The sequence below is a fragment of the Musca autumnalis genome, unplaced genomic scaffold (genome assembly GCF_047663935.1).
Source record: "Musca autumnalis isolate F117 unplaced genomic scaffold, ASM4766393v1 scaffold_18, whole genome shotgun sequence".
Classification (NCBI taxonomy): Eukaryota; Metazoa; Arthropoda; class Insecta; order Diptera; family Muscidae; genus Musca; species Musca autumnalis.
The window spans coordinates 166,248-177,792 of record NW_027411733.1 but is presented as its reverse complement, the minus strand read 5'-3'; the positions used below and the strand labels follow the sequence as shown (position 1 = coordinate 177,792).

Here is an 11,545-nt window from a genome sequence, read left to right as displayed (position 1 = left end):
ATACAGTGGTTACTTGAGTTTGATGTGACATTGTATACATCCACTGGTTGCTGTGTTTTAGTTGTGTCATCGACATGTCGTCTATAAATGGGTCCACGGTACAACTGGGACGAGTGGTATTATTAAGAAGTGAAATTTCGCATAGGCACTTGGCTGCGTCCGCATTGAATTTAGACTGCATATTTGGACATAAAACTTCATCTTCTGTTAGTGGTGTGCATCGTGTCCATTCTTGTTCATTTAATGTATAATATTCATCTCTGTGGGGGGTTATAGCGATGAGGTCGCTACATGGCCTAATGATCATCATGGTGCTATTGACGTGTGCTGGAATTGGATGTAGCTTAAGCAGTTCCAAAGATTCTGGGTCACATAGAGGAATTGTTATATAGAAAATGATATGATTCTCTGTGATTCCTCCCTTTACATTCATAATTTTGTAGAGCTGCAGGAGATTATCTTGACGGACGGGTAGCTGCAATGCTGGTGGAAGATGATTTCTGACTTGTATGAGCTCTGATTGAAGTTGTAGTGGTGATAGTAACATTGGGCTGATTTCCCCATGATGCGAATCGGACAAAGTTGTTATTATTGCTGTTTGTATTCGGTGTAGCCTTACTAATATCAATGACAATTGAGAAGATAGTGACACCATATTTTGGAACAGGTTAAATTGGTGACTGTCTTGTTCGTTTTCGTGTAGCCGTTTTTCAATGTTGTTCAATTGACGATCAAGGCTGTCGAAGTCTTCTTTTAGTTGTAGTTCATCTTGTTTAAAAATGTTGAGGGTTGAGTTAATAACTGAGGTTTGGTTTCTTAAGAGCTGTTTCATGTGGTTTTCATCTTCTTTGATTAAGGTGATAGTGTCTGACATTTGTTCCGCGTAATTTGAGTCCAAAACTCCAAAAAGTGAGTTAGCAATGTTTCCAACAATATTTACAGCACCACGTTTGCTTCTTTTGTTTTTTAGCAAAAGGTTTCCGTCCTTGAGGTCTGAGAAACCGAGCTCAAGGGTATGTAGAATGTTCAGACACGGTGTCCTTTGGGATATGAGGGTACATAAATTCTGGAGTGCCGAAGTGCCATTTGTAAATGTGTCCATCTCTCGCCAGTATGGTTGTAGTTCATAGTACGTTATAAGTTTCCAGTCTGATCTTGAGATACGTGTGGTGCCAATTCCTTCAAAGTGTATTCCAATGTTGGGTTCAAACTTGGTTACCTCTATTTTGTTTGCACAAATTAAGGGAAGTGCACATAGAGCTACGATCATCGTTAGCATGATGCTAGAGCTTGAAGTTGTTCGTTTCCTTTTGCTTGGACGTTCGTCTGTTGATGTTGAGGATGATTGCGTCTCCAGCTCTTCCTCATTGGTCGGGTTTGGTGATAGTTGCACGGTCGGCAAGTCTTTGCAGGTATTGTCCTCTTCGAGTCGCGGAAGTGGTGCTAAATATTGGATAGCTCTTTTAAAAACTCCGGATGCGGTTTTTACGTCAGCAACTCTCACTAAATTGTCGTTTCCTTTGTATGTTTTGATAACACGACCTAAGGGCCACTTCATGACCGGAACATTGTCTTCTTTTATAATGACAATGGCTCCTGGTTGTAGATTCTTCGACTGCTCTTTCCACTTACTGCGATATTGCAGTTCGTTTAGATAGTCTCGTGACCACCTGCTCCAAAATTCGTGCTTAAGTCGAGAAACCAGATTCCACCTTGTCGCTAGGCTTAAGGTTGGTTGCTTTGCTTGCGAGTCCACTTGTGCAGTGAGTGGTTCTCCAATCAAAAAGTGTCCTGGAGTGAGTGCACCTATATCATTGGGATCATTTGACATCGGAGAAATAGGCCTCGAGTTTAATATGGCTTCAATTTCAATGACCAAAGTCTCGAGTTCTTCATAAGTCAAGGATGCATTCCCCATGCTTCTGATTAGAAGATGTTTTGCTGACTTGACAGCGGCTTCCCAGAGGCCACCGAAGTGTGGCGCTCTTGGCGGAATGAAATGAAACTGAATGCCCTTGTTGTTGCAAGTATTTAAAATGGCTTCTTGGGCATTTGTTGTATGTATGATGGTTGACAGTTCAGGTAGCTTGTTTTTTGCTCCTACGAAGTTCGTTGCGTTGTCGCAGTATAGGTTTTGGCAGTGCCCACGTCGTCCGATGAATCTTTTAAGAGCACCTATGAATGCCTCTGTTGTGAGATCACTCACTAGTTCCAAGTGTACTGCCTTCGTCGAGAAGCAACAAAATACTGCAATGTATGCCTTGTGTGGCCGTTTTCCGCGAAGTTTGTAATGTACTGTTATTGGGCCACAAAAATCTACCCCAGTATTAATGAAGGCTCTGGCTGGTGTGACACGCGTGGAAGGCAAGTTTCCCATAACTTGATTAAAAAATGCTGGTTTAGCTCTGCTACAAATTGTACAGCGATGAACCGTAGCTCGAGCCATAATCTTCCCTTTTAGTGGCCAAAACCGTTGTCGTACGATTCCCAGCAATGTTTGTGCGCCACAATGTTCATTTTCTTTGTGGACCATTTCAAATATTAATTTTGAAATTGGGTCATTGTAGGGAATAAGAAGTTGATGCTTGGAGTCGAATGACAAAGACGATGCTTCAAGACGACCCCCAACCCGAATTAGGCCGTCATTGTCCAAGAATGGTGACAGGTTACTCAGTTTACTTGTTCCACGCACCTCTTGATACTTCTTCAGTTGTTGAATTTCTTCCTTAAAGTCCGACTCTTGTATGTGCCTGATGATATGCCTTAAAGCCGTGTCTAGCTCGACCGTTGTAAGTGATCCTTGGGCCTGTCGAAGGGTATTTTTGCATCTGCTCTGAGTAATGAAACGCAAAACGTATGCTATGATTCGTTGTAGACGGATGAACGAGTTGTTGTGATTTATGTTGTACATAAAGTTGGTTGGTGTCACTGAAGTGACGAGTGCCTCTGGTACCTTCCTCTTTCTCTCGAGATTGGTCGAAATTGCAAGATTTGAATTGAATTTTTCTGGTCATGTTGTATCCTTTCCGTGTAAAAACAAGGGACCACAGAACCAAAGAGTACAATCTTTAAGGGCTGTCGGCGATATGCCGCGAGATAGTACATCGGCTGGATTGCACCTTGAGCTGACATGACGCCACTGTTCTGCCTGAGTGATTTCTTGTATGATTGCAATTCTATTGGCCACAAATGTATTGAATGCTGCGGATGATGAGTTTATCCAGGCCAGCACGATTTCTGAGTCAGTCCAAAACCAGGTTGGACACGTCAATTGAAGATCGATTTTGATTTTTGAAGCTAGCTGGGCTCCAAGTACTGCTGCGCAAAGCTCCAACCGTGGTATGGTTTGCCTTTTGAGTGGGGCAACGCGAGACTTCGAACATAGGAGACGTGTCATGATTGTTCCATCTTTAAAGGTTGATCGCATATAAGCCGCTGCGCCGTACGCCTTTTCTGACGCGTCTGTGAAGATGTGTAGTTGCCTTGATTCTGGCACTCTCCCTTTAAAGATGTGTCTATATATCTGAAGATTTTTTAGAGCGTTTAAGTCCGATCGAAACGTGGTCCATTTAGAGTGTAAGGATTCTGGTAACGATTGGTCCCAGTCTAATTTTAACTCCCACAATTCTTGTATGAATATTTTGGCCGTAACTGTGACTGGAGACAGTACCCCTAATGGATCAAAAAGTCTGGCAAGATCTGAAGTCACTGTACGTTTAGTGACTCTCCTGACGGGATCAATATTGACTTTTACACAGAAGGTGTCATCTTTTGGAAGCCATGTTAACCCTAATGTTTTAACGGTGTCAGCCTTTGAGCTCTCGAAATCTAAATTTACTTCTTGATCTCCTTCTGAAATGTCTTTAAGCAATTGAGGGTTATTAGCACACCACTTGCGTAAGTTGAACCCGCTGTCTTTCATAACTTGAATGAGTTGCTGCTGCAAATTTACTGCGGTTATTAAACTGTCGGCTCCGCCCAGGCCATCGTCGACGTAAAAGTTCTCTTGCAGAAATTGCGAGGCGAGTGGGTAGCGGATTGCGTTCTCCTTGGCCATTCGTTGCAGGCATTTTGTTGCCAGATATGGGGCGGCTCTTGTGCCATATGTGACTGTGTTGAGTTGGTAGTAGGTTATAGGCTGAGTGACATCCTTTCTCCAAATTATTAGTTGAAACTGGCGGTCCTCAGGAGAGATTAAGACCTGCCTGTACATTTTCTCGACATCAGTTGTAAAAACGTACTTGGGTAGCCTAAATCTCAGTAGTATAGAGAACAGATCGCTCTGAACCGTAGGTCCTGCGTACATAAGATCATTTAGGTGGCTGTGTATGACGAGTGAAGGGATGATGAATATGTTGGATGTCCCTGAATGAACATTGACTTGTATTTTAGGGTACAGTCTGGACTTATTTTAATGAGACCGGTGCCCTGCAATATTACTCGGGAGTGTTCCTGATTGCATACAGTGGTTACTTGAGTTTGATGTGACATTGTATACATCCACTGGTTGCTGTGTTTTAGTTGTGTCATCGACATGTCGTCTATAAATGGGTCCACGGTACAACTGGGACGAGTGGTATTATTAAGAAGTGAAATTTCGCATAGGCACTTGGCTGCGTCCGCATTGAATTTAGACTGCATATTTGGACATAAAACTTCATCTTCTGTTAGTGGTGTGCATCGTGTCCATTCTTGTTCATTTAATGTATAATATTCATCTCTGTGGGGGGTTATAGCGATGAGGTCGCTACATGGCCTAATGATCATCATGGTGCTATTGACGTGTGCTGGAATTGGATGTAGCTTAAGCAGTTCCAAAGATTCTGGGTCACATAGAGGAATTGTTATATAGAAAATGATATGATTCTCTGTGATTCCTCCCTTTACATTCATAATTTTGTAGAGCTGCAGGAGATTATCTTGACGGACGGGTAGCTGCAATGCTGGTGGAAGATGATTTCTGACTTGTATGAGCTCTGATTGAAGTTGTAGTGGTGATAGTAACATTGGGCTGATTTCCCCATGATGCGAATCGGACAAAGTTGTTATTATTGCTGTTTGTATTCGGTGTAGCCTTACTAATATCAATGACAATTGAGAAGATAGTGACACCATATTTTGGAACAGGTTAAATTGGTGACTGTCTTGTTCGTTTTCGTGTAGCCGTTTTTCAATGTTGTTCAATTGACGATCAAGGCTGTCGAAGTCTTCTTTTAGTTGTAGTTCATCTTGTTTAAAAATGTTGAGGGTTGAGTTAATAACTGAGGTTTGGTTTCTTAAGAGCTGTTTCATGTGGTTTTCATCTTCTTTGATTAAGGTGATAGTGTCTGACATTTGTTCCGCGTAATTTGAGTCCAAAACTCCAAAAAGTGAGTTAGCAATGTTTCCAACAATATTTACAGCACCACGTTTGCTTCTTTTGTTTTTTAGCAAAAGGTTTCCGTCCTTGAGGTCTGAGAAACCGAGCTCAAGGGTATGTAGAATGTTCAGACACGGTGTCCTTTGGGATATGAGGGTACATAAATTCTGGAGTGCCGAAGTGCCATTTGTAAATGTGTCCATCTCTCGCCAGTATGGTTGTAGTTCATAGTACGTTATAAGTTTCCAGTCTGATCTTGAGATACGTGTGGTGCCAATTCCTTCAAAGTGTATTCCAATGTTGGGTTCAAACTTGGTTACCTCTATTTTGTTTGCACAAATTAAGGGAAGTGCACATAGAGCTACGATCATCGTTAGCATGATGCTAGAGCTTGAAGTTGTTCGTTTCCTTTTGCTTGGACGTTCGTCTGTTGATGTTGAGGATGATTGCGTCTCCAGCTCTTCCTCATTGGTCGGGTTTGGTGATAGTTGCACGGTCGGCAAGTCTTTGCAGGTATTGTCCTCTTCGAGTCGCGGAAGTGGTGCTAAATATTGGATAGCTCTTTTAAAAACTCCGGATGCGGTTTTTACGTCAGCAACTCTCACTAAATTGTCGTTTCCTTTGTATGTTTTGATAACACGACCTAAGGGCCACTTCATGACCGGAACATTGTCTTCTTTTATAATGACAATGGCTCCTGGTTGTAGATTCTTCGACTGCTCTTTCCACTTACTGCGATATTGCAGTTCGTTTAGATAGTCTCGTGACCACCTGCTCCAAAATTCGTGCTTAAGTCGAGAAACCAGATTCCACCTTGTCGCTAGGCTTAAGGTTGGTTGCTTTGCTTGCGAGTCCACTTGTGCAGTGAGTGGTTCTCCAATCAAAAAGTGTCCTGGAGTGAGTGCACCTATATCATTGGGATCATTTGACATCGGAGAAATAGGCCTCGAGTTTAATATGGCTTCAATTTCAATGACCAAAGTCTCGAGTTCTTCATAAGTCAAGGATGCATTCCCCATGCTTCTGATTAGAAGATGTTTTGCTGACTTGACAGCGGCTTCCCAGAGGCCACCGAAGTGTGGCGCTCTTGGCGGAATGAAATGAAACTGAATGCCCTTGTTGTTGCAAGTATTTAAAATGGCTTCTTGGGCATTTGTTGTATGTATGATGGTTGACAGTTCAGGTAGCTTGTTTTTTGCTCCTACGAAGTTCGTTGCGTTGTCGCAGTATAGGTTTTGGCAGTGCCCACGTCGTCCGATGAATCTTTTAAGAGCACCTATGAATGCCTCTGTTGTGAGATCACTCACTAGTTCCAAGTGTACTGCCTTCGTCGAGAAGCAACAAAATACTGCAATGTATGCCTTGTGTGGCCGTTTTCCGCGAAGTTTGTAATGTACTGTTATTGGGCCACAAAAATCTACCCCAGTATTAATGAAGGCTCTGGCTGGTGTGACACGCGTGGAAGGCAAGTTTCCCATAACTTGATTAAAAAATGCTGGTTTAGCTCTGCTACAAATTGTACAGCGATGAACCGTAGCTCGAGCCATAATCTTCCCTTTTAGTGGCCAAAACCGTTGTCGTACGATTCCCAGCAATGTTTGTGCGCCACAATGTTCATTTTCTTTGTGGACCATTTCAAATATTAATTTTGAAATTGGGTCATTGTAGGGAATAAGAAGTTGATGCTTGGAGTCGAATGACAAAGACGATGCTTCAAGACGACCCCCAACCCGAATTAGGCCGTCATTGTCCAAGAATGGTGACAGGTTACTCAGTTTACTTGTTCCACGCACCTCTTGATACTTCTTCAGTTGTTGAATTTCTTCCTTAAAGTCCGACTCTTGTATGTGCCTGATGATATGCCTTAAAGCCGTGTCTAGCTCGACCGTTGTAAGTGATCCTTGGGCCTGTCGAAGGGTATTTTTGCATCTGCTCTGAGTAATGAAACGCAAAACGTATGCTATGATTCGTTGTAGACGGATGAACGAGTTGTTGTGATTTATGTTGTACATAAAGTTGGTTGGTGTCACTGAAGTGACGAGTGCCTCTGGTACCTTCCTCTTTCTCTCGAGATTGGTCGAAATTGCAAGATTTGAATTGAATTTTTCTGGTCATGTTGTATCCTTTCCGTGTAAAAACAAGGGACCACAGAACCAAAGAGTACAATCTTTAAGGGCTGTCGGCGATATGCCGCGAGATAGTACATCGGCTGGATTGCACCTTGAGCTGACATGACGCCACTGTTCTGCCTGAGTGATTTCTTGTATGATTGCAATTCTATTGGCCACAAATGTATTGAATGCTGCGGATGATGAGTTTATCCAGGCCAGCACGATTTCTGAGTCAGTCCAAAACCAGGTTGGACACGTCAATTGAAGATCGATTTTGATTTTTGAAGCTAGCTGGGCTCCAAGTACTGCTGCGCAAAGCTCCAACCGTGGTATGGTTTGCCTTTTGAGTGGGGCAACGCGAGACTTCGAACATAGGAGACGTGTCATGATTGTTCCATCTTTAAAGGTTGATCGCATATAAGCCGCTGCGCCGTACGCCTTTTCTGACGCGTCTGTGAAGATGTGTAGTTGCCTTGATTCTGGCACTCTCCCTTTAAAGATGTGTCTATATATCTGAAGATTTTTTAGAGCGTTTAAGTCCGATCGAAACGTGGTCCATTTAGAGTGTAAGGATTCTGGTAACGATTGGTCCCAGTCTAATTTTAACTCCCACAATTCTTGTATGAATATTTTGGCCGTAACTGTGACTGGAGACAGTACCCCTAATGGATCAAAAAGTCTGGCAAGATCTGAAGTCACTGTACGTTTAGTGACTCTCCTGACGGGATCAATATTGACTTTTACACAGAAGGTGTCATCTTTTGGAAGCCATGTTAACCCTAATGTTTTAACGGTGTCAGCCTTTGAGCTCTCGAAATCTAAATTTACTTCTTGATCTCCTTCTGAAATGTCTTTAAGCAATTGAGGGTTATTAGCACACCACTTGCGTAAGTTGAACCCGCTGTCTTTCATAACTTGAATGAGTTGCTGCTGCAAATTTACTGCGGTTATTAAACTGTCGGCTCCGCCCAGGCCATCGTCGACGTAAAAGTTCTCTTGCAGAAATTGCGAGGCGAGTGGGTAGCGGATTGCGTTCTCCTTGGCCATTCGTTGCAGGCATTTTGTTGCCAGATATGGGGCGGCTCTTGTGCCATATGTGACTGTGTTGAGTTGGTAGTAGGTTATAGGCTGAGTGACATCCTTTCTCCAAATTATTAGTTGAAACTGGCGGTCCTCAGGAGAGATTAAGACCTGCCTGTACATTTTCTCGACATCAGTTGTAAAAACGTACTTGGGTAGCCTAAATCTCAGTAGTATAGAGAACAGATCGCTCTGAACCGTAGGTCCTGCGTACATAAGATCATTTAGCGAATGCATTGACGAAGTTTTGGCCGAAGCGTCGAATACTACACGGAGCTTTGTTGTTGTGCTTTCAGGTCGTTGTACGCAATGATGTGGGATAAAGTAGCGTGGTGAGCGAATAGCATCTGTCGATATTTTTGTCATGTGTCCTAGGTTTTCATATTCTTCCATGAATTTGACATATTGTTGTTTCAACTCAGGATCTTTCTGCAACCGGCGTTCGAGGGAAAAGAATCGATTGATTGCGATCCCATGAGAATCTCCTAAGGCGTCGGGGTTTTGATGAAATGGTATTCGAACTACGAATCGATTTTTGTTGTCCTTGGTGGTGTGCTGCTCAAAGTGATTTTCGCATTGTCTTTCTTCGAGGGACATTGGTTTGCTGGTTGTCTTGATTTCTTCCAATTCCCATAGTCGGGCGATAGAGGCGTCAAGCGATTCATCCGTCGTACATATTCCGCATGTAAGGTTCCTGGGCTGTTCCTCTTGAATTTTTCCTGAGATTACCCATCCAAACACAGTGTTTTGCATTGTAGGGAGATTCTTGGCTAATTTTATTTGTCCAATCGACAATAGTTCGTGATAATGTTCTGCACCTAGCAATATATCAATTTTATCAGGACGGTTGAAGGCTGGATCAGCTAGCGTCAGATTCTTTGGAATCGACCAATCTTCAATGTTAATGAATTGTGATGGCTGTGGTGATAGGATACGAGGCAAAACAAACGCTTCAAGTCGAGTCGAATAATTGTTGATTCGAGACTTTAGAGCTACATTTACTCGATGGTTTGTTCTAGTGTTGGTTGCACCGATCCCGTTGATATTGATTGTTGATTTTTGCATTGAAATGCCAAGTCGCTTTACTAAACGTTCTGTGATGAAATTGACTTGGGAACCCGAATCGAGCAAAGCGCGACACTCCACTTCTGCTTCATCCACCTTTATTTTTACTACAGCAATGCTGAGTACCACGTACGAGCTGATTTGTTCTTTATTAGCAGCAGCTAGCGCCGTGGCTTCCTGATTATTGCACGACTCAGTATTTACGGAGGCTACTCCACCGGCAGGCTTTGTACCAGTTCCAGCTGATAAAGTCGTACGACTATCTTGTTTGTTCGTAGACCCTTGCTTGCGTTCTAGATGCAACAATGTGTTGTGTTTCTTGTTGCATTTCGTGCAACATCGTGTTGTACATTGCTTCGATGAATGGCCCGCCTTTAAACAGTTCACACATCGTTTTTGCTTTTGAGTGAAGTTTAGTCGTTCTGGCGGTGTCATTTTGAGAAAGCTCTGGCAGTGATATAGCTTATGGGTGCCATTTTTACACAGAGTACACATGTTGTCTCCTTGGTTTGCCGATGCCACTGTAGCACACGATTTAGGTGACGTTTTTTCCTTTTGACCCATCGCCTCCATTGACTGGAATCGAGTCTCCAGAAATTCTAGGAATTGGCTAACTTGCTGCAACTCCCTTGGGTTGACAATAGACCTTTCATACTGGCTGTAAGTACTTCGGTCTAGTTTCCTCGACAGTAGATGAAGTAACATTGGACTCCAAGAGGACGTGTCGACTCCAACGTTCTTAAGCGCATGTAAGCACTCTTGAGTGACGTCATGTAGCTGCTTAATGGACGCGGCAGATGACCCGGTCGATGGTTGATCAACCAGTTGATGTATAAGCGATGCTACCAGCACTCGCTTATTGTTGTATCGATCTTGCAGCATTTTCCATGCCGCGTCATAATTTTCGGCAGTAGCTGATATATGACTAATCAGATTTTCTGCTTCACCCGTCAGATTTGCCTTCAGATACCACATCTTTTGTACTGTGGGTATGCGTTGGTTGTTTACCAACTGTGTAAAAAGATCACTGAATGCCGGCCATTTTAAATAATCCCCATTAAACTTTGGGATTGTTACCTTCGGTAGCGGAATTACACTGTGTGTTGACAAGTTACTCCCCAGTTGAGGTGCGTTTCTTACATTATCAGAGCATTTGTCCTTCAGGACCGCCAGCCGAATTAGGTTATGCTGCACCGAATCTTCTAGGCTATCGTAACTATCTTGATCTAGCCCGATTTTGGAAGGGTCCTTGATCTGCTGCCAAATTTCGTCGAATAAATCTGTGATTTGGCCCCACAGCTTTTTTATCGTATCTTCTTTGATTGTATAAAATGGAATTGATTGTCCGGCTTCGATACTGTCCAAGCCCTGCAAATGGCGCTTAAGAGCAGCCATTCTGGCTTTTATCCTTCGGGCCAGCCCCTCAACTTGGGTTGATGCATATACCTCTATCTGGCCCGAAGTTTGGCCTTCTGAACTAATTTCTTGGCTTTTTTCGATGGACCTGGCTTGCTCTTCACTTTGTCTAATTCCGCCGCGATGTAGTCCATTGTTGAATTGAATTTTTCTCCAATGTTCTTATGTAAATTCTCCGCTATATATGGGTCATCCTCTGGCAAAGACGGATCATTGCGGATCTGGTTCTCCGCCTTCTCAAACGTCTGCCAGAGCGCCGTTAGCTCGTTACGCTTGCTTAAATAGAACTCCTCCGTCCTTCTGTCGTGCGGCGCCTTCTTAATTGTCGACACGAATTTGTCGAAATTGCTGGCCCTTACTCCCTGCAGAGCTATAAGGTCTTGTACCGTTGTCATTGCTATATCTCCAAACCACTTGTGAGGTTGTTGCTAGATATGTAGCTTTATGAGTTTTCGAACGTTGTAACCTAAGTTGAATCAGCAAGGATCTGGTTCGTATCTGAGGTTCTGTGTAT

The 11,545-nt window shown here is 43.1% G+C and overlaps 2 protein-coding genes across 2 annotated transcripts; both read right to left on the bottom strand.

The window, feature by feature from the left end:
• Window positions 1-3,010: 3,010 nt before the first annotated feature.
• LOC141391868 (uncharacterized) lies at window positions 3,011-3,397 on the bottom strand. The gene has a single exon (XM_073964559.1). It carries the CDS (start codon window positions 3,395-3,397, stop codon window positions 3,011-3,013), a length of 387 nt encoding a protein of 128 aa, XP_073820660.1.
• Window positions 3,398-7,470: 4,073 nt separating this feature from the next.
• LOC141391867 (uncharacterized) lies at window positions 7,471-11,010 on the bottom strand. The gene has a single exon (XM_073964558.1). The coding sequence runs from the start codon at window positions 11,008-11,010 to the stop codon at window positions 7,471-7,473; it is 3,540 nt and encodes a 1,179-aa protein (XP_073820659.1).
• Window positions 11,011-11,545: the final 535 nt, after the last annotated feature.